The sequence below is a fragment of the Pristis pectinata genome, chromosome 9 (genome assembly GCF_009764475.1).
Source record: "Pristis pectinata isolate sPriPec2 chromosome 9, sPriPec2.1.pri, whole genome shotgun sequence".
NCBI classification, from domain to species: domain Eukaryota; kingdom Metazoa; phylum Chordata; class Chondrichthyes; order Rhinopristiformes; family Pristidae; genus Pristis; species Pristis pectinata.
In genome coordinates, this window is record NC_067413.1 from 33092791 (window position 1) to 33114541 (window position 21751).

Sequence of the window (21751 nt, forward strand, 5' to 3'; positions counted from 1 at the left end):
GCTCAATAGAAAGGACATGATTGCAATGGAGAGAGTGCAGAGGAGAGGTACCAGGATGCTGCCTGGAATGGAAGGTTTAGGTTATGAGGAGAGACTGGATAGACCGTTTTCTTTACAGCAAAGGTGGCTGAGAAGAGACCTGATAGGTCACTGCAAATTATGCATTGGTCCTAGGCATTGTGGCTGAGTCAGTCAAATCTCCCATGCCCGTAAAATAATTTAACAACATCCATCTAATGTCAACTGATTGAACTCCTGTGGGAGTGCTTCCTCCTAGTCTGATCTCCTCTCCAAAACAAGCACAGATCATTGAAACATAATTTTATCAAGGTTAAAAAAAAGTCCTAACATAAAGTAGAATACGATTCAAAGACTTGCTTCTTATTCCACTGTTTTTAATTAATCTTCTAGATGTTAGTGTTCCTCCAGTCCCAGACCTCCTTGTATTTACTTGCATTCTTAATGGTGAAAATTCTCCACGATACATTGTGACTTTCCAGTCTCTATTTCCAATGTATAGTGAGAAACTTTTCCCCCTGGCACAAGTATCTAAGACCAAAGGGAACAGGTTTAAGGCAAGTAAGAGGTTTGGAGGGGTTCCGAGGAAGATTTTTTTCACCCAGAAAATGGTTGCAATCTGGAATGCACTACCTGAGATGGTGGTAGAGGCAGGTATTCTTACAACATTTAAGCATCTGGACAAGCACTTGAATCATCAAAAGGTGTAGTCGGCTAAGGACTAAGTGCTGAGAAATGGGATTAGTATAGATAGATACTTGGTCAGCACAGAGATTGGTGGGCCGAAGGGCCTGTTTCTGTGCCATACGACTCTGACTCTAATATTACAGCATTAATAGGAGGAACAAGTTCTTTCATCAAAATTTATTATATTTTATACAAATTACAAAAGGTAGCGATTATAAACATATGGCAAAAGCTTTAGCTTAACATAATACATTTTTTGCTGGAATATATTTACATTAAAAATATAACTTGCTTTGGTTAATAAATGGGAATACTTTTTAATTGTTACAACCATTAACATTATTTAAAAAAAACTAACCAGTCCAAAACAGTGACTGGAAACTCGATTCAAAATCCATTCACGTTCAATGTGCTCAAGACTGACATAACTTCCTCACTTCATTTTCCATTTCCTACAGAACAGGAGAAAACGGAAAAGCCATCAGGCAATGATATTCACTTACACTTATTCTGAAATGTTACTGTTATAATACATTCCAAATTTTAACCTAAAACAAATTTTCTATGACAAGATCTTTAAGGCCATGTCCCTTTTTCCTAACTGAAGGTGATTTCCTCACTATAGACGTAGTTTTACAGAGGACAGCAGTCTTTAGTCAATTCAAATATTTATCCTTGATCTGTAAGCACAACGTGCATCAAATGTGGGTCAAATTCTCATCCATTTTCATTCATGAATACTTGCACTGTGGGTTCCGCAATGGAAGTTCTAGCTGAATTCCCTTCTGAATCCAGAGGAGTTGAAGGCAATTTCCATCTCTACCACTGACCCCCCACAGAGGTTACAAAGCACTAGAGTGAATTTCAAACTTGTCAATCTAAATCTCAGAACAGGAATTCAAATTCTGAAATCTGGAAGAGGAAATAAGAGACCAAAGTTTTGGAGTAAAAATAGAAAATGTTGGAAACACTCAGCAGGTGAACTATCTGTGGAAAGAAACAATATTTCAGGTCCCAGACCCCGTCAGGATCACCCTTGTACACTGAATGGGAGAGGTGTTCTACAAAGGAGTAGCTCAATCTTCATTTGACTTCCACACTGGAATACACTAAATTGGCAGTAGAAGTAAATCAGTGCTTCAACTGCAAAATGCAGTGGACCTTTGGACAGCAGGAAATGAAGGACAGAAAAGGATGTCTTACAATGGGAAGGTGCATAAGGGGAGTGGGTATTGGGAGATGGAATAATAGAACCAGTGACCCAGAGGGAATGTTCCTTTCAGAGTACTAACAGGAGCAGATGTGTCAGGTGGTGGCACCTCACTTCTCCATCCTAGCACATACATTCCCTTTACTTCTTTCCTCCCCCACCTTGCTTTCCCTGCAACTTAAAACCATAACAAGCAGAAAGGGAATCAAGTTTAAGTGTAGGTAGGAGTGGGAAGCAAAGAGAAAAGATTTGTCTAATCAACAACGGGTAATGAAGATATCCACTGATATGATGAGGAGGGAGTCATTTGATTATAATTAGTAAACTCCATGTTCCTAACAGACCCGTGATAGGTCATGAATTGCCATGAATACGAGAACTATCAAGGGAAAGAAATGTAAGGAATTGTTCTAAAAGGAAAATTGTTGGTGGCAGTGGAATCCTGGAAATTTTTGACACCAAGTGTACTATCATGTGTCAGACTTTCAAAGTACAAGAGTCACCTGATTTCTTTTTATACCTACATTTATAGTAAAAAACACTGCCATATTATCACTGACCTTCCCTCTTTCCAAGTTTTTGTACTTAGTTAAACTTATTTTACTTAATTTCCTTTTCTGAAAAATCATTAATTTTGTTTGCTCTGTGGTTGCTGCTTGACCTGCTGAGTATTTCCAGTATTTCCCATTTTTACTCAGTGATACTGTAGTAGTCTTTCCAACCTAAGGTTATTTCTAAAGACATTTTAGACATCTAACACTAGAGCAAAATATTACTTCCCCATAAGTGTGTAATCAGTCAAAAAGAAATGAATTCATCCTACTTGAACCACAAACAATGCATCATAGTAAAGCCATTAAATATCAATTGTCTAAATATAGAAGTGAAAGTAAATATGCATTGTTTCAAAATACTTACATGTATCAACATAGTCTTATCAAACTCCTTACGATGATAATAGATGCATTGACTGAGCACAGCATACAATTTTTCAAGGCGAGTTACAGTGCATCCTTCACTTTTCAGAGTGATCAGTTTCCAGAGATCCTGCATGTGAATCAAATTAAAGCACACATTTAGCAGCTAACGATTTGGTCGTAAAAAGATCTCACTTGACTGGATTCTATATATTTATCTTGTTGGAAATGCAGTTTCCCCGCAACTAGACAACAAACTCCTTAGGTCAAAATCAACAGATAATAAAACTTGTGGTCCAAAGAGCAATAGCCTTTACAATCAAGTCATCCTCCATTGAAATATCTCGTAACAGCAAGATATCTTTGACTGTTGCAGCATTACCTGACATATTTACATGCTTTATTTAAATTTACTTACTGAAAATATCTGGTAAGTCTTATTACCTTTTCATTTAAAATCAATTGGTAAATTAACATTCCTTTAAGTTTCAGGCTTTTATTTATAGCGGGAATATAGGGATAAGGCAAACTTAAGATGAATGCAGTTGACAGAACAATGAATGAGCCGCAACAAGAGCTTATTTTTAAAAAAATGCTGATAGCAATTGTCTATTTAAAAGAACCTACCATTAGCCTTTCATGATCTACAATTACAGAAGGAGTGTGTTCAGATAGGACCTTCATTGCTTTCTCCACATTAATGTGTTGCTGCTGTTCCACCTGAACTCGCTTGCTCCGGGTCATATGCAAAATAGAGCAATTATCTGGGTGGGGAAATACATAGCAACTTCAGTATTCGTCATTCTCTGGAATTCCCACTCATCTTTAAGATTTTCATTAATTTAACTTCTAAAAGCATTTGCAACACCCGTTACAACCTCCCCAAAGTTGTGAATGTTGCCAAAAATGTAGGAGTTAAAGACACAAAACACAATAACTAGTTCAATCCCTTTCACACTGTTAGGGACATGCAAAGGGGAAAAACCAGCAATTAAATGAGGGGAAGTTATTTAGAAGGACAACACAAACACTAGCACTCAGTCCAGTTCCATGTTTTCCCTCAATGAAGAAGTAACACCAGATAATGTCTGAAGCTATGTCTAGCATTTCTTCCTAGCTGGGGGAAGAATTGATAACATGCAATACAAATGAACAAGTATAAACTAAAGGAAAAGCAGCAAGTACTTGAATGGTACAAGAAAATCAAGTTTAAAAATTAAATATGAAATAGCCTAGCAGCTCACCACCACATTCAAGGGCAATTAGAATAGGCAATGAACGTTGGCCTTTCCAAGAATGCCCACATTCTGTGAATAACAAAAAAAATGTTGATACCTATTCTCAGCATGAGCCCAACAAGGACTGAATGCTCCACATCTGTTTTTAGATGGAATTGAAAGGGAATATGCAGAACTTGCTGTTCTTCCTGATCAACACAAGTGCAATGAAACAAAATAAAAATTCCAATTATAAATAACCTGGTTACTCTCTCAGGGATTTATGAACACAGTACTGAGCAGCTAATAGATTAAGTCCTCCTGTTGTTACCAGGGCAAATCCTGCAGCGAATTTCCACACAATAAGGCTCACATACTGCAATGAGCTAAGCTAACAGTGTATTGGTCAAGGTAGTGGTGATCAGGGTAGTAATACAGGGCACCAGATGAAATCTCCTGCTCATTGTTCCTTGAACATTGCCACAGAATTCATTTTACTTGTATGTTCCCCACACCTTTTTAATGTTGGACTGAGCAACACATTAAAAGCAAGTATTTTTTGAAACACACATTGCTATTTCATATTCACATGCACAAATTATTTATGCACAATTATTCATGCAATTGCATTATTTAAGAGCTTAAAGTTTCAAGATAAAAGTTAGTGACTGCACCTTATTGATTTTCCATGCCTTTTAATTTCCCAAAATCACAAGAGATTGAGCTTGTTTGTTTCTACCACTATTATGTTAGCAATAAGTACACGTTTCATATGTGCCTTCTTTGCCTCCACTGCCCAAACCACAGGAGAACATTACCCAAACCCAAGAAAAAAAATACTGCCAAAAATAATTGCATAACTGTTGTACTTTAGATATATACAAACCTTCTGAATGATATGGTTTGTCCCTCCTTTCCCTGTGCTCACTTGTCTCCAGTTGCTGGTTTTTATGACAATACCCATTACCCAGTTCATTTTCTTCCCATTTTGTCTCATTGGTAGAAAGCTTTCTCTTCTTGCATACGTTTTCACCAGCAGACACAAGTGCATCAGGCTGCTCTTCAGTAATCTCTTCAGTTAATTTATTGATGCCACATCCATTATGGAGATGTTGCTTTTGAGTTTCTAGAAAGACATCTTCATTGCAGTCCGTCTTATCTACCCTTGAATCATCAGGATTGTCTATTCCCTCAATTACATCTTCACTATCTGCATCCTCAGAAATGTTTTGTGACGGCCTCTTGCGTTTACATTTATATATACCACGGTGCCATCTACTTCGACGGTATTTCCTCTTTGAATGACCTACATAAATAAAGTATTGTTACTATGTACCAGAGTAATAAACAGTACAACCTGGCTAATAATCAACAGACATTTTATCATATACAGTTCATCCTCTATGGATGGACTGTCATTTTGATTTGATTCATAACAGTTTAATACAAATTTCATTCACATTGCTTCTTTAACAACATTTAAAAATGATCAAGGCACTTAAACAAAAGTGACTTTGGGCCAGACAGGAAAATATTAGTCAAGGGAATTTAAAAATTGGTTACCCAAGAAAATATTGAGAGAGGAGTGGAATTCAAGGTTAGAGCCAAATACCAATGGTGAAATGATTAAATTCAATGGTGAAATGATGAGCAAGGTAAAAAAAAATTAGAGGAATGCAGGTAAAGGGGTTTGGGATGTGAAGAAATGACACAGATAGATGGAGGTCATAAAGGTATTTGAAAACAAAGCTGACAAATTAAAATCAAGAGAGGGCTTAAGCACATCTACACATTTACTGGTTAAAATACACTTAAATTCCTCTAATTTTGGTGTGAAAATGAGAACATTCTAACAGAATGCAGATTGATTTGAAAAATTCATAAAAACTCCAGCAACACTCACCTAAAGTTGAAGGTGTGCTTGCAGATACTGGTGAGGATAAGTCAACTCTTTGAGAGGAAAGCTCCAGATCTGACCTTTTATCTACGGTGGAATTCTTTGGTAGCACATGATAAAATATGGGTGCAAATTTGGAAGAGTAACAGCCTACAACAACAACAACAGATAATATGTAAAGAATTGAATAACATAAAATTCAAAATTCACCTTTTGCCCCTAAATCAGGGTTTGGCATCTCATGGCATTCAATTAATGTTGGCAAATATCTGGGACAGATACAAATGTTACTGTTTCTGCAACCATTAGAGGGGACATTACTGCAGCAGCAGACTATTTTAGACTTCCATTTTAATACTAAAGAAAATTATTATACCTCTGTTTTTTCGAGATTCTTGAGTTTCTTCACAGAGTTTTTCAAATTCTTCATCAAGTTCAGATTTCATAATCGCATAGGCAGTGTCTTTCAAAGCACAGGCTCTGTGTCTGATTAAACGATCTTAAGAGACAGTATTACATTATTCATTCTCTGGAATCATTAATAAGCTACATTTAAATGCCATTTTTGCTACAAGGGGAGAATCAATAGTCTAATAAAAGCCTTATTGTTAAAATGACCTTTAGACTAACTTGAACAAATTTATCTGCAATGTAGTAAAACACTGCTTAATAGCTCCACTCAACTTACAACTGAAACCCCACTACTACTAGAAAATAGCCAGAGTTCAGACACTTGTATCAGCCCCTACATCTCCAAGTCCAAAGCTCTCCATATTTTACAGAATAAACAGAGGTCAAAACTAACAGAGGTAACAAAGGGAGACTTGATACAACAGTCGGGGGCATCAAAATGAAGTCATGCCATGTTATTGTGTTTTGGCATACTATGTTAAACAATTAGATACTAGCAGGGAAGAGGGGATGGACCTTGGAAGGCATGTCCTCTGATCCCTGCAGCTCCCAGGGCAGATTGACAAGCTGGTTAACGTGACATATCTGATCCATTCCTTTAGTGGCCAAGGCATACAATATAAGTGCGGGGTGGGGGGGGGGGGGGGAAGATGGGGGCTGGTGCTCATTGAAGATATTCAATGCAGACTTTGATATAATTAAGCTGCAAGGGAGTCCAGAGGCACAGGGAGAGAAAGCAGGAAAGTGATGCAAAGGCTAACATTGGATCAACCATGATTTTTATTAAATGTCAGAGCAGGCTGAATGGGTTGTTGGTCTACTCCTGCTCCTATTTCTTATATAATTTCTCATGGAGAAGGATTGTGGGAATCATCCCTCTGATAAGAGAACAACCAGTGTCCTTGCCAGCAATACATGAAGCAGCTGTTCCCCAAGATCAGGTGCACTTTATTTCAAGGATAAGCATTAAATACAGTTTCATTTTTACCTTGATGGGATTATTTTTTTCTCCCCATCCCATAGTACATTATAGAAACAATATCAATAATAGGAGATAGAGTCTTGCCAACATTCACCCTCCACACTGGCTTTCATCACTAATCAGGATTACAAATTTGGAACACTTAGTATTCAATAGAATAGATTTCCTCGTTTGCTCCTCACCAGCAGGATCTCTGTCCGGATTATACTCCAGTGCATTATTGCAGATCAACTCTATGTCATGCAGATACTCTTTTACAGTCATGTATTTGTGCAGATCAATATTTGACATTATTGTCGAGAGATCCATTGGCTGCTTGATAACTGTGCAGTAATCTGGAACCTGATAGAAAAGCAGTTTATTTTGCTAGTTCTACAATATTCCAAGAAACATCTGCAGGCAAAATGTTATGATTTTATTCCAGGTTACGCTGATCATATCAAAGAACTGAATAAGCTGGTGACCAGGATGGCACCACCCTTAATGCACCATGATAATGCATCTCCATTTCCTTTATCATCCAGGGACCCAAATTCATTTCAGTAATTTTAAAAAATTAAATACCAAGTTAATTTGTTAAACTAACATGCATGACCTCTCACCAGCTATTATTGCCGGTCGTTGCCATAAAAATGTCAGTAAACTTAAGGTGGAAGTGGGCTGGAACAAACAGCAGACTTCTCAATTGGTTGCCTTTAAGTTGGCAGCCCCTCAACATGCCCTGAAAGCACTTAATTCCAACAAATACTCAAATGACAAATTTGTTAATTTCTCATAATAACAAATTAATTACTTAACTGGTCAACAGTCCCATGCAATCAGTTTGCTTGTAATACCATTAGGTGGCAGTGTCACCATCATTTTCCAAATTCTTTTATACCTGAATGTGTAAAATACACTCTACAAAAATCCTTCATGGTAAATATATGAAAGGTGCAAGTGCAGAAGCTTCCTCTAATGCTTGCATTGACTTTTTGCAAGCTGGTTTGCTGAATTTTACCAACTTCAGCAGTTGCTTCGTGGGTACTTGCACCCCACAAGGGATCTATTATGCCCACGTTAGGGGTGAAAGGAATGTTACTTTCTCACCTTAATGGTAATGCACTCATGTGTCTTTACAGTGCGGCAATTAAACTTATTTATCCACTGTCTGTGATTGTGACCTGCAAACTCAGCCCATAGTCCCAGATTCCATCTTCAGCCCTCCATCACTTCTGACATCAACAACCCCCTCCTCCCACCTGGATCGACCTATCACCAGCCAGCTCTTGCTCCACCCCTTCCCTCCACCTTTTTATAATGGCTATCTCCTCTTTCCAAACCAGATTAAGGGCCTCGACCCAAAACATCAACCTTCCAATCTCACTCCATAGATGGTGCTTGACCCGCTGAGTTCCTCTTGTGCTTTGTGTTGCCCATAGTCACAGTTTTCATTCTCTTTCTACTTTCTCTACTAACCTCCAAGTTCCTTCAGGAGCTTCTTGCCATGGTCTAAACTCCTTTCCTTCACCCTTTAAACCACCCCCTCATTCTATCTTCTCCATATTCTGATTCCAGGCCTATTTTACTTTTTTTGTTCACCCCAAAAATCTCAACATTTTCTAAATTTCCCCCTTCTGACCTCCAGCATCGATACCAGCCATGGTCCCCAGCTCATTTTTGTCGTTTGGTTTCCATTTTGTCAACTTTGGGGATATGAACAGTACGAGATGAATATGTATGCCAAAAACCAAAAATCTTCAGCCTGTCCTGAATCCCCTTTGCATTGCCTCAGGAGATCTAATGGCATTTTGCTCCACTGTAAAATCTGAACACTTATGGGGCAACATACTTCACCAAGGTCAACAGTATATACCTCCTCTACATCAACAGGCTTGGTGAAAGCTCTAAAGCGTTTGTCGTTTGCCAGTCTGTGTGTCACATCTCGAAGGAAAAGCCTGAGCTCCCGTAAAGTGCCTTCCTCTTCCTCTTCGAGCCGCTTTACCTCCTCCTCAGAGAGACGCTGTGGTTCTGGTGGTGGTGCAATTGGAAGGACTTCCAAAGCCTGAAGAACTAGAGTGATTTTAAACTTGATTAACATTCACATCACTGCTGGAGGACAACAGTGCAACCATGAAACATTTTGAAATGTTGCTTAATATTTGTAAGCTTAAAAATGTAAAATGAACAGTTTTAACAATAAAGGTGGGAGACCAGGTAGTAGTTTAAGGGCACGGGAATCAACAGCAGACTTAGGGGGTTGATGGAAGAAAAATTATATATTTTAGACAAACTATGTTGTGTCTTTCTATCTGGGTATCCAAAGACCATCACATTAAAACATACAAGATTCTGAAATGGATTGATAGGCTAGATGCCAATAGGATATTTCAACTAGTTGGGATATGGGGCAAACAGAGCCTTGATCTAAGGGAGGGCAGAGAGTCAAGATCACAAGCCAAGCATTCAGGACTGAGATGAGAAATCTCTATGAAGGAAGGGTGCAATTTCTTTGAATTCTCTACCTCAGAGGGTTGTGGATATTTAGTTCTTGAAAATATTCAAGACTGATCAATAAACTTGTGAACATTAAGGGAATATGGCAATCAAGTGGGAAAGTGCAAGGGGCACAGGATCAACTATGATCTTACTGACTGGCAGTGCAGACTTGAGGCCATAGGCATTACTCTTCCTCCCTGCAAAAGTAAAATTCTACAGAGTCTGCAATATGAAGTAAAACAGAAAATGCTGGAAATACTCAGCTGTGCCAGTGGAAAGTGAAAGAGTCAACATTTCTAAAATTCAACACGTTATTCTGAAATGTTGCTCTTACAGATGCTGTTTCCAGCATTTTCCGTTGCCTAATACAAGGAGTAAGGGATAGTTATTAATGTCGAATGGTACCTTGGAGTACTTTGCATTCTAGGAAGATATTCTTTGCCGAATAAGAGCAAGTCCCAATTGGCTTTGTGGTCTAGCAACGGTCAGTTGAACAGTTGCATGCCACATAATCTGCAAAACTACAAATCCTTAACATAGAGAGCTGAGGACAGGTCACATCAGGGAAGCAACAGGAGCAAAGGAGGTCAGAATGCAATTGGGCAGATCAATTGATAAAGTATTCCAGTAAAACATAGCAAGTTTATTCCAGAAGATATACAAGCGGAATTGGAAGGGTAAAAAGGATGATGAAAGATAACCTTGTCAGGGAAATGGTGGCAACAGAAGGGTGGTGCAAAATGGGGCCCTGATGATGGAGAAGATAGATTGTATGTGGGTGGAAGATATCTTTTGTTTTGTGTGGGGAGAGGGGGGTAGTTGGGATGGAAAAAAAGAGCAGGATTGTAAGCCTACCAAGTTGAATTGAGTTTGAAATTACCATGGATGGCAGGTCACATTGTGGAAACTGGAAGAAATTACTGAAGATACTTGGGTTGAAGATACTACTCATATTATCCAAGTCTTTATAACACCCAAATATATAACCATGGTTCCTTCAAATATAAACCCAACCTATCCCAATTCAATGGACCCACTTACTTTGAAAGTTACTAACCCCCTAAAATTCAACTAAAGGAATGGCTTAAGATCCCATTTTGTGACAATTCCAAGATTATCTTTGACTTACTAGCTTTCCTCTTGGACGATGGGGGCTTTGCAGCCTGCTTCAGTATCAGGTCTTCAAAAAACTTCTTCCTTTCTTCATTGTTAGGAAGTGGAACATTGAAAACTTCTCCAGAATGGCGAGCAAACAATTCTTTTACCTGAAAAGATAAAAGGGGATTAAAATAAGAATTAAAAAGTAAACATGTTTGGTCACGTTTTAAATGGCTAAAACAGTTAAGGTTGGAAGCTAAAAAAAAAAGAGGACCATCTAATCTTCAAGAGTAATTATTTATTAGCATGACCTACAAATACTGATTCCATCACATCCTTCTAACCTTACCTTTTTTGTTTTGCAAACTGTGCTCAATAATTCCAATCAAAACATTACTAGGAAATTACTATTCTTTTCTTGCAACATTTCAATTACACTCAAGGCAAAGTACAAAGCAATCAGCATCATGAAAATATTCTACCAATGCGTGTGTTCAGAGGCTGTGAGGTTGGTTGGAATACTCTTTAACAGTGAGAAAGTTAATTTCTCCTCAAAGAATAACTGGATGCCAGACATCAGAATTCAAGCCCCATTCAAAAAAATCACAATCTATATCAAACTAGTAATTAAATAATGAAAAGTGAATAGGACTTCCACTAAATGAAAATTTACCTCTTCCGCCAGCTCATTATGTGGAACATCACATGTTGCCAGTAGCAAGATTGGGGTAAACGAAGGAATATCTTGAAGTAATGAAATGAACGTAGCTCTCAAGGTGTCTCCAACTGATTCCCACCATTGATCAATGTGAGGAATGTACAATATACTTGGGGCTGTCTTTCGAGCTTCTCGGAACAACTAAATGGATCAAGATAATTGTGTAAAATTAAAGTACACATCCTGGATCCAAAATTACATTTATTACTAACATCACAAAATTACATCTGTTCACAATTTATCAGAATCTGCTATCCTAACTACACCTCCAATCAGATGGAAGGATTGCATCAACAGTTCCATATTTGGATTAAGCTACAAACAAATTACTGGAGTTTTACTTTACAAAGCCAATATCCAATACTAGATTCCACTTATAGAATTTGATCTGATGTTGTTCCACTGAGGTTTGCAGTCTGCAACAGCTTTGCTGGACAGAGGGGAACCATAAACTTGAGTGTGGCCTTTTCTGTTCACATTTCTAGAACATTAAAAAGCAGGGATAAGACAATCCTTGATCAACTGTTAGAAAGATCTTGATCAAGCAGAAATTGGAAAAATTTCTAATAAACAAAAACAGCAGCATACTTCCTTTTTTTGAAAAACAGATGCTGTGAGAGATTTAAAGTTAAAGCTCTGGTAGATCCCCTTGAAGGGGAAAAAAAATCACAATATTACAATGTGATTGGCTGCTCTGGAATGCAAATGTGAAACCAGATATCCACAACCAGGCACATCAGCCAAACCTGCAAGTTGTCTGTGTGCCGAGGGCATTTACTATCAAATGCTGCACTACTTCCACAGCTAGGGTAGAAGGGGGCAGCCAAAACCACCACTTTCTGTTAAAAACAAGGCGAAGTGAACATGGAGTTTCTCCACACAAAAATCATAGTGAGTATTTGGGGCTAATGTATATTCAATGTGACATTTTCTTAAGGGATGTGGAGATTTGCTCTTATGTGGAGGTTGGAAACCACCCACCTTCATTGTAGGGAAAGTAACTGAAGCACACATTTCAAAGGGAATTCAGATCTGAATTTAAAGTTGGTTCTCAAAAGCTACTGTTAATTTCATACAAATTCTTCAACGTCTAGGTTGAGCAAGCTAGGGCTTTTCTCTTTGGAGAGGAGGAGGACGAGAGGTGACTTGATAGAGGTGTACAAGATGATAAGAGGCATAGATCGAGTGGACAGTCAGAGATGTTTTCCCAAGGTGACAATGGCTAACACAAGGGGACATAATTTTAAGGTGATTGGAGGAAGGTATAAGGGGGACGTCAAGGGTAAGGTTTTTTTTAAACAGTGGTGGGTGAGTGGAGTGCACTGCCGGCAGAGGTTGTGGGGCAGATACATTAGGGACATTTAAGAGGCTCTTAGATAAAATGTCTCTTAGATAAAGAGCAGCATAAAATGTCGGCACAATATTGTGGGCCGAAGGACCAGTACCGTGCTGTAGCGTTGTATGTTCTGTCTTTCACTTCCTTCCCTCAACCCTCCCAAATTGAAATAAACCAGGACAAATTACAATTTGAAGGTTTAGGCAAGGCCAACAAAAGAATGGAGACATGCTCTTTAAAATGTTTAACTTCACTCATTTCTTTCAGTTGTAATAAAGTGATTTTAATACAATTTATATGTGCATTTAGCATCATTCAGCATCTAACTCGAAAAAAACTGTTTGTTTTCATAGTAAGCTAGATCTATGTAAAGAAGCGTGTAGCAGATGAAGGGTAAAGCTAGTGTGTAGATGTGAATAATGGAAGTTGTACAAAACAATTTTTAAACATGTGACCCAGAGAGGAAAGATCAGTGATGGTAATCCTTAAAAAGGCCTCTACAGAAAAGCATCCAATGGTAGATCGATTGACAAAGAAAAAGTAAAATTACAAGTTGACTGCCTGCAAGAGTGACTTTCCAAAAATACTAATTTGAAACTTTAAATAATTTATCACCTCCTCATTGGAAGCATGCAACCAAACTAAGATGTTTAATTTGATCAATACAAGGTAATTCCACCAAAACACATTTCCATATCATAGCTATACATAATCTTACCATTGCACAGGTTTCTTCGGGTGATGTGGTACTAACACCATATAACACTGGAAGATCTAGTGTATGCACTGCATATCTTTCCAAATTGTGAAGCAGGGCAGGGGCTAGATGAGAACTCTGACCTGAACCCCGTACCCCTGCCAGCAGTAACCTTGGTCTGTAAGAGGTTGGTTGGTGATAGGCACACCTAATGAAAGGCCAGATATTCATGAATGTTTCTTCAAAGACCAGCAGTAAACATATGCTTGAGATATTTATAGCAATACTTTAGCAAGAAAAGAAACATTTCAAAGGGTATTTAAAACCAAAGCTTGTAGATTTTTTTTCAAATGACAGTCAGGGAAAAGTTTAAGTGTACTACAAAAACACATGGGTAATAGCAATACTGATGCAGGACCTTCCGTTAACATTTCCTCAGACCACTAAGTAATGAAGAGCCAGACCAAAAGCCCCAATGCTCCATGTTATCTAACAAACTTATCACGTCATTTAAGTTTACATTAACTTATGTTTGTCATGTACTGTGCTCCTCCAAAAATCTAATTTTCATGGCATCTATACCCAATGTATGCCTATGACAACAATAAACTTGAACATCTTGGATCACAGAAACATAACACACTATTTGATGTTTTACTCAGTCTTCCATTACATGACAAGGCCAAATGTAATTGTCTAGTTAAGATGGATTAAAAAAAAAGAGGATATACTTTGTCAAATTCTTAATTCCATTGAAAAAAATACATCTATATATATATATACACATACACTATATATGTAAGTACATAGAGTGAGAGAGAGAGATAGATATATATATGTGGTAATGATCCATGTAAACTTGTCACTCTACAATTACATCCTTCTGATGCAGCATCTTCACTGAAAGATGCAATTATATCTTGACAATGAAGCACTTTGCTTGAAGATAGACAATGAATTTACATAACACTTTCAACTTACCAAGACATTACAAAGTGTTTCACGAAAAAAATATTAATTACTTTTAACTGAGGGGTGACCTGATTAAAGTATACACAATTATAAGAGGCAAAGATAGGGTATATAGTCAAACACTTTTCCCAATGGCAGGGGTATCAAAAATGAGGGGACATAGGTTTAAGGCGAGACGAAGGAGTTTAAAGGGGATTTGAGGGGAAAGGTAGGGTGCACACACGCGCACACACACGCGCACACACACACGCACACACACACGCACACACACACACACACAGTGGCTGAGTATCTAGAACAATGCCAGAGGAGGTAATGGAATCAAATATAATCACTATATTTAAGGGGCATTTAGAGATACCTAAATAGGATATGTTTCTAATGGAAGCAAATGGGATTAGTTTAGATGGGCAAAAAAGGTTGACATTCACGGTGCACCAAAAGGCTCCTTTCTGTTTTGTACAACTTTAGAAATGTAGTAATTTATTTTTATAGGAAACAGGAAACTTGTACACAAAAACATACCACAGACACTAATGAGAGAAGCACTGAGTTAATCCATTCCTATTAATCCCGAGATAAATGCTAGCCAACACCAAGAAAAGAGTGCCATTTTTCCTTGAATATGGCCATTGTATCTTTTCTATCTCACAAAGCAGAAAAAACACTTTAACACTGCATCTGAAAGAGAGCAATTCTGACAATACTGTACTAAGTTCTGGAATTATAAAGACATGGGAACTTATAATGGATGAAGTTGCTCACAAAATGCATGCTTCATTTAAAATAAAAGACAAAAATGAACAAAATGAGAAAAATCCAATGTTTACCATTAAAACTTTGACAAAACATTGGTTACAGCTTTAAATGCTAAACCTACTCTAACAGTTGTATTAACCTTGTATCCTTTAACTATGTCTCTCACTTTCTTAATAATTACTTTAAAATTACTTAAGCCAGTGGGGGAGGGTGTTCTCCTCCTAGGATAATGATCAGCACATTTGAACCAACTCCAATGGATTTCCCAATTTCAAATCAAGTATCATGCCCAGAAAACCCACTTTGTAACATTCATTATTAGCACATTGAATTCCTATGGGCATACAGATCTTCTGTAGAGTATAAAGAAGACGTTCCTACCTGCTGTAACTGAGGAAAGATCTGCCATGGTCCTGTTTACTGGACGATTTTTGATTTGGTCCATTTTCAAAAACAGATGGACCTTCATCATCACTGTAGATACCATCATTAAGTATGTGGCTTATTCCATCTGTTTAAGGAGAATTGGAACAGTTACAAATTCTCCCCTCTTCTCACATCAACCCACCAAATCTGCAACGGATATAAAGAACTGAAAGAGTACATTATATAGCAAACATAGTCAAAAAATTTTCTCGTTAAAACAGATCCTTGAACTTGTAGCTTTAAGTAAAAATTAAGATTCATTGATAATGACTTTAGATTATCCTCAGAACCAATAACTACATTTATAAAGTACATTTACAGTAGAAATACATCCCATAGTGCTTCACAGGACCATTATTAAGCAAAATCTGACATGGAAAATATTAGCTCAGGTGATCAAAAGCTTGGCCAAAGACAGGGATTTTAAGGAAGAGAAAGGTGGATAAGTGAAAGAAGGGAATTCCAAGTCTTGGGGTTAAGGAGCCAAATGGGTGTCAGCAATGGAGCAAAAGACACTGGAATTATGTAAGAGGCCAGCAAATTCCTAATTTAAGGAAAAGATTTCACCGTAATTTTTGATTCCTAAAAGATTGCTTCGAATTACTGATTGAAACCATAGAACAGTTTAAACAAATTGAACAGTGCTCCATTTTTAATTTTCTTATTTCTGGGAGGAAGCAAATAGAGAAGGGTCTGGAGAATCTTTGTTCACCCCCCCCCCCCCCCCATTCTTATTCTATTTATTTAATGAATGTGAAAAGGCATAATTTAACACATTTAAAACAAATCAGTTTATTTTAGTCAGAACTTCATAATTGAGTTCACGCCACTGGGTGGTGATGCGGAATGTACAATGTGAAGGAACATTGAGGGGAGCAGCATGTATTTGAAGGGGATCTAGAAAAGCTAAGGAAGGATGAAAGGAGTACAAGGATATGATTATACAGAAAGAGAGAATTTTGGAAGGGGCTCATATGGCACATTGGCACCAGTATGGATCAATTAGGATTAATGGCTTGTTTCTGCACAGTACATTCCACATTTTTAATTCTTACCAATCTCGCCATTCTTTTTAAAGTCTTGTTCTGCATATGGGAAAATCTTTTCCAACACATTTAGAATTCTACTGAAGGTGTTCTCCAGGAGTGGCCTGACAACAAATGACAGTGCCTGTGCAGGAGAGGCCACTGTCCGCTGAGAAGCGGGCATGATCTTTTGCATGGCCTTCACAAAATCTTGTGCTGTGATGTTAATGGAAGATACATCTAGCAGCAATTTCTCAGTGGTGACATAAATCTGGGGGTACCGACGACGCAGGGCACACAGTGCTGCTTCAGCACAGACAGCTTTAATATCGGCACCACAATAACCTATGGTAGAGAAGAGATTAGTTAATTGATGTTAATATTCATGAGGCATTACAGTTTAAATAGGCACATTCACATACAAACGGAATGCTCACCTACACACTTCTCTGCCAGTTCCTGGAGAAATGCATCTGATGGCTTTGGATTCCAGTCCCTGGTATGGATTTTCAAAATCTCTTCACGGGCCTTTAAACAAATTGGAAGGCACAGATTAAACAAATGAATATATTTAAGCACTGATGAAAATCTCTCACTGTTATTTTATTGAAACTTGACGTCATGCTAGTGACAATAGTGAATTTTCATTTACTCCAAGGAAGATCTATGTAACCTGAAGTGGGGCATTTGTGATTTCATACTCTGATTACAGTAGTTTAAGAAAAACAGGAACTTTGCTAAAAGGATAAAATTGGTGCCATACAACCACACAAAGTGAACAAAGCTGGTAAAAGTAAAGGTGTACACTGACAATGGAGAAAGGACAGAAACTGTTCCCATGCAATGTTTTAATCTCGTCCATTAACCACTAATGATCAGCCCATCAATTCCTAATTAGTAACAAACACACAAAACAAAACTTTACTTTCCCACAGAAAACAGAGAGAATCAGGCTCCCAATGAAATTCTGCTCCAAGGTAAAGTATGCAAAACACAGATTAATTACTATCATCACAGCCGGAATACCAAACCAGCCAAAGTGCCACATTGCTCAAGGTCAATGGATTGGGCCAGCAACATGACTCTATCATAGATGCCAAATGGCACAGAAATCACAGAAGAACACCTTGCCAGAATAATCAAATCAAACAATCCTTTCTTTTTAGAAACCAGAAAGGAATGTTCTTCACATTAATCCATTATTCAAGACAACTTACTAATACCTGAACACTTACATCTTTGTCTGGGAGACCAAAAAGAAATTCCCTATCAAACCGCCCAGGTCTTCTTAAAGCAGGATCAATGGAATCCAGTCTGTTTGTTGCCCCAATCACCACAATCTCACCTCTGCTATCCAGCCCATCCATCAATGCCAGCAAAGTAGAAACTATGGAACTGAAAAAAATTGTAACATCAAAATATCATCACACCAGTTCAATTAAAGTTATAAATGCACTACAATTGAAGCCCAGACTTGCACTAGATGTTCATGAGATTATTTAAAGTTTAAAAGGCACTATAGTAAAAATTACAGGATTTAAGTTGTTTTTTTCCTGAAGACCCAAAAATAAGCATGCTCAACAAAAAAATCCATAAGTTTCAAAATAGACAGTGTGCATCATTGCTTCTAAATTAATAAATTTAGAGCCCATCACACTACATTCTTTGTCATAAATATCAGGCTCGCTCTCTTAACCACAACAGAAATTGATGTATCAAAATGGGGGAAATAAATACCCAAATATAAAACAAACATCAACCATACCCAATGAACTTCCTTGAAAAATGAAACTACTAACAAGTGGGAAAAAATGGGTACTGGAACAGGATATTTGGTTGCCTGATCTTGCTCTGCCATTCAAGATCATAGCTAATCTTCTGTCATTACTCCACCTTCCTGCCATATCCTCATGTTCAGTATTACCCAAAAATCTATCACAGCCTTGCATATACTCATCAGCTAAGCATCCAAAACTCAGCAAGGTACAGAATTAAAGATTTGCAGACCATTCCCCCACTACACCACCTACAGCAATTCTATTTCCGTTTTGATAAATGCGATGAGGCTGACCTCTAAAACACGTAACATGAGCTTTCACTTGCTTACCTATGTATCTGATCCTGTCTGCTGGAACGAACAGGAGCCAAGCCATCTACTTCGTCAAAGAAGATAATTGAAGGGCGCATAAGATAGGCCTGCAAAAAATTGTTGCTTTATTGAATTTCTTCAACAAAACTTCTAAATAAATTGTAAGATTCCAGCTCAGCTGTTCTTGAGAAATTTTAAAAGCAGCACAAAAAGAACACAAGCGATTACAAAGGAAGTGTTGGATGCAGGATTCTTCAGTGCTCAATGCTGGGCCCATTGTTCTAGATGAATTTTTTTGAATTGTGAATTTTGAATGTAAGTATAACTATTGGGTAGGTACAGAAAATAGGGGATTTAGCCACAGAGTGATCTCAGATAAAATTGTATACAGGAAACATGGAGGAATAAATGCAGGAGCTAAAACAGGGAATGGTAATGCCCATATATTCAGCTACAACGTGCTGGAAGATGTAATGTTTAAGTTATGAAACTCCCTGAACACAAGTGTAGGTAAACGAGACCATAAAAGGTTAACAGCATTTTATGTTTAGACACAAATCTCTACAATGCAAAAATTATGCACTTATTCACTTACTAGATTGGCCTCACTAGCAAAGACAAATAGCCCATTCCTTAATGATTTCTTAGACTATAGGGAGCAGTTACGAGTCTAAAATATTGTTGTGGGTCAGTAGTCACAAAGTTTCTTTCACTGAAGAATATGAATGAATCATATGGGCTTTCATGACTATCTGGTAGTTTCATGGCTACCAATACTACTTATTTACTTTATTGAATTTAGAAGTCCAGCAGTATTACAACATAAGAAAGAGAAGAGCCTATTCACCACTTTGTGACTGTCATTCAAGGTCATGGTCGATCTTTTAACTCAACATCACATTCCTGCACCAACATTATACCTTTTGATTCCCTTACTTTAATACACTGACTGATCCACCACAGCCCTCTTCAGTACACAATTCCAAAGATTGGTTCATCCTCTGAGTGAAGTAATTTCTCATCTCAGTCTTAAGATAAGGGGTAGGTCATTCAAGACAGTGATTTCCTTCTCCCCCCCCCATGGTTCAAGGCATTAAAGATCTCAGGCAAGGATTCTGGGTAACTCCATACAAACAACACCTGAGGTCAGGATAAAGCCCAGGTCTGAGGCAGCAGCACTAACTGCTAGGCCACCATGTAATCCTGGCAAAGACAGGATAGGAAAGACACCATACTCAGCTTTCAGGATGACAGATGACAACACCTGTTTAAAACACGAGATCCAAGACCAGCCCAAAACAGTTTTCAAATAAATAATCCCTGATGGTGCAACAAGACTTGTCCTTTTGCACTATGGGGCTACTTGCACTGGCCTTGGGCAAGTGTTATCCTTTACACATTTCACTTTAAACAGAGTGTAAACAATCTCCTATTCACTGTTTAATGAGCCAGTTAGCAGCTCAAGGAAGTTAGGCATTTACCTTCTATATACCAAATGTCCAAAATATCAATTTGAAAAATCAAATGTTTTAATTACCTGATCAAAAAGTAACCGAAGCTGTCGTTCAGATTCCCCTACCCACTTACTGAGGCAGTCTGCACCCTTTCGCATGAAGAAGGACACTCGCCGATCTCCCTGGCTGCACTCGTTAGCCAAAGCTCTGGCAACAAGGGTTTTCCCTGTCCCAGGAGGACCATAGAATAAGCAGCCTCTAAAAAGAGAAACAGTACTCTTAAAGTTCATTTTTTTGTGAAGGAAAACATCTTAAAGCAACTATTCGTTCAGCTCTGATAGATTCAATCCCACTTATTGCACCAGTCAGGAGCAATGAATAAAACAAGACTCAAATTAACCACACTGACAGTTGGAAAGTGTGAAAAATAAAAGCATTTTCCAGATTTTCTTGAAAATTTTATTTGATTGTTTCACTGGTTATTCTTGATGTCCATATATGCTTCTACACACAAATATTCATTAACTAATTTTTATAAATGTATAATTTTGACTAAAAGCAGAAAAGATATTCCAAAAGATTTAAAAAGTAACAAAGAGCTATTTAATTGTACTTAAAAGGATTTAACTTCTACCTCGCCCACAGAATTAGTGCTTACTCAATAAACTTGAGTCCATCCAAAATTGAACTATCCGAATTCTTATACTTAAAATGAAATACATCATTCAGCCTAGAGTCCATGCCAACTCCTAGGGAAATAACCCTTGTTACACCTTTTCTTATTTGCCATTCCCCCTTTTATTCTTTCTCACACATGCCATTAACCCCCTTTGATTCTTTTTGCCATTAACCCATGCAAAAGAGATCATTTACAGTAATTAACTATCTTTGGGACGTGGATAGAAACCAGAACATCTGGTTTCAGAGATTAGTCCATACAAACAACACCTGAGGTCAGGACAGAACTTGGGTCCGAGGCAGCAGCACTAACTGCTAGCCCAGCATGTGAGCCACTAATTCCATTCACCTATTGCCCCAGTCTTCACTGACCTATGCTGGCAAACTTGATCTTATTTATACCAAGCTACAAATTCTTCCATGGCCTAAACTCATTTGTAACCTTCTCCAATTCTACAATCCTATGAGATGTCTCCGTTCTTTCAATTCTGGCCTTTTGCACATCTTTGAATTTAATCACTTTTATTGGCAGCTATGTCTTCACCCATCAAGGTCCTAAGCACTGGAACTCCTTCTGTAAACTTCTCTCACACTTGTCCTTTAAAAGTCTGCTTACAGTGTAATGCATTGCCAAGATTTGGATTACCTATTTAAGTATCTCTTGTAGCTCCATGTAAAATTT

General features: G+C 37.9%; 1 protein-coding gene across 2 annotated transcripts in view; it reads right to left on the reverse strand.

Moving 5' to 3' along the window:
- Window positions 1–867: 867 nt before the first annotated feature.
- Window positions 868–21751, reverse strand: part of LOC127574191 (ATPase family AAA domain-containing protein 2-like) — a 43142-nt gene continuing 22258 nt past the window's right edge. The window contains exons 12-28 of one of the 2 annotated variants that reach the window (XM_052022979.1): window positions 20475–20649; window positions 18956–19044; window positions 18084–18243; window positions 17286–17376; window positions 16879–17193; window positions 15779–15908; window positions 13688–13874; window positions 11589–11774; window positions 10947–11082; window positions 9195–9391; window positions 7522–7681; window positions 6323–6445; window positions 5953–6096; window positions 4936–5355; window positions 3460–3596; window positions 2834–2962; window positions 868–1157 (exon numbers count right to left, since the gene is read on the reverse strand). In XM_052022979.1, coding sequence (XP_051878939.1) covers window positions 1119–1157; window positions 2834–2962; window positions 3460–3596; window positions 4936–5355; window positions 5953–6096; window positions 6323–6445; window positions 7522–7681; window positions 9195–9391; window positions 10947–11082; window positions 11589–11774; window positions 13688–13874; window positions 15779–15908; window positions 16879–17193; window positions 17286–17376; window positions 18084–18243; window positions 18956–19044; window positions 20475–20649 — 2818 coding nt within the window. In that variant the 3' untranslated portion in view covers window positions 868–1118. Of the gene's footprint in view, window positions 1158–2833; window positions 2963–3459; window positions 3597–4935; window positions 5356–5952; window positions 6097–6322; window positions 6446–7521; window positions 7682–9194; window positions 9392–10946; window positions 11083–11588; window positions 11775–13687; window positions 13875–15778; window positions 15909–16878; window positions 17194–17285; window positions 17377–18071; window positions 18244–18955; window positions 19045–20474; window positions 20650–21751 lie in introns of both variants that reach the window. The other variant, XM_052022978.1, reaches the window with a different exon arrangement.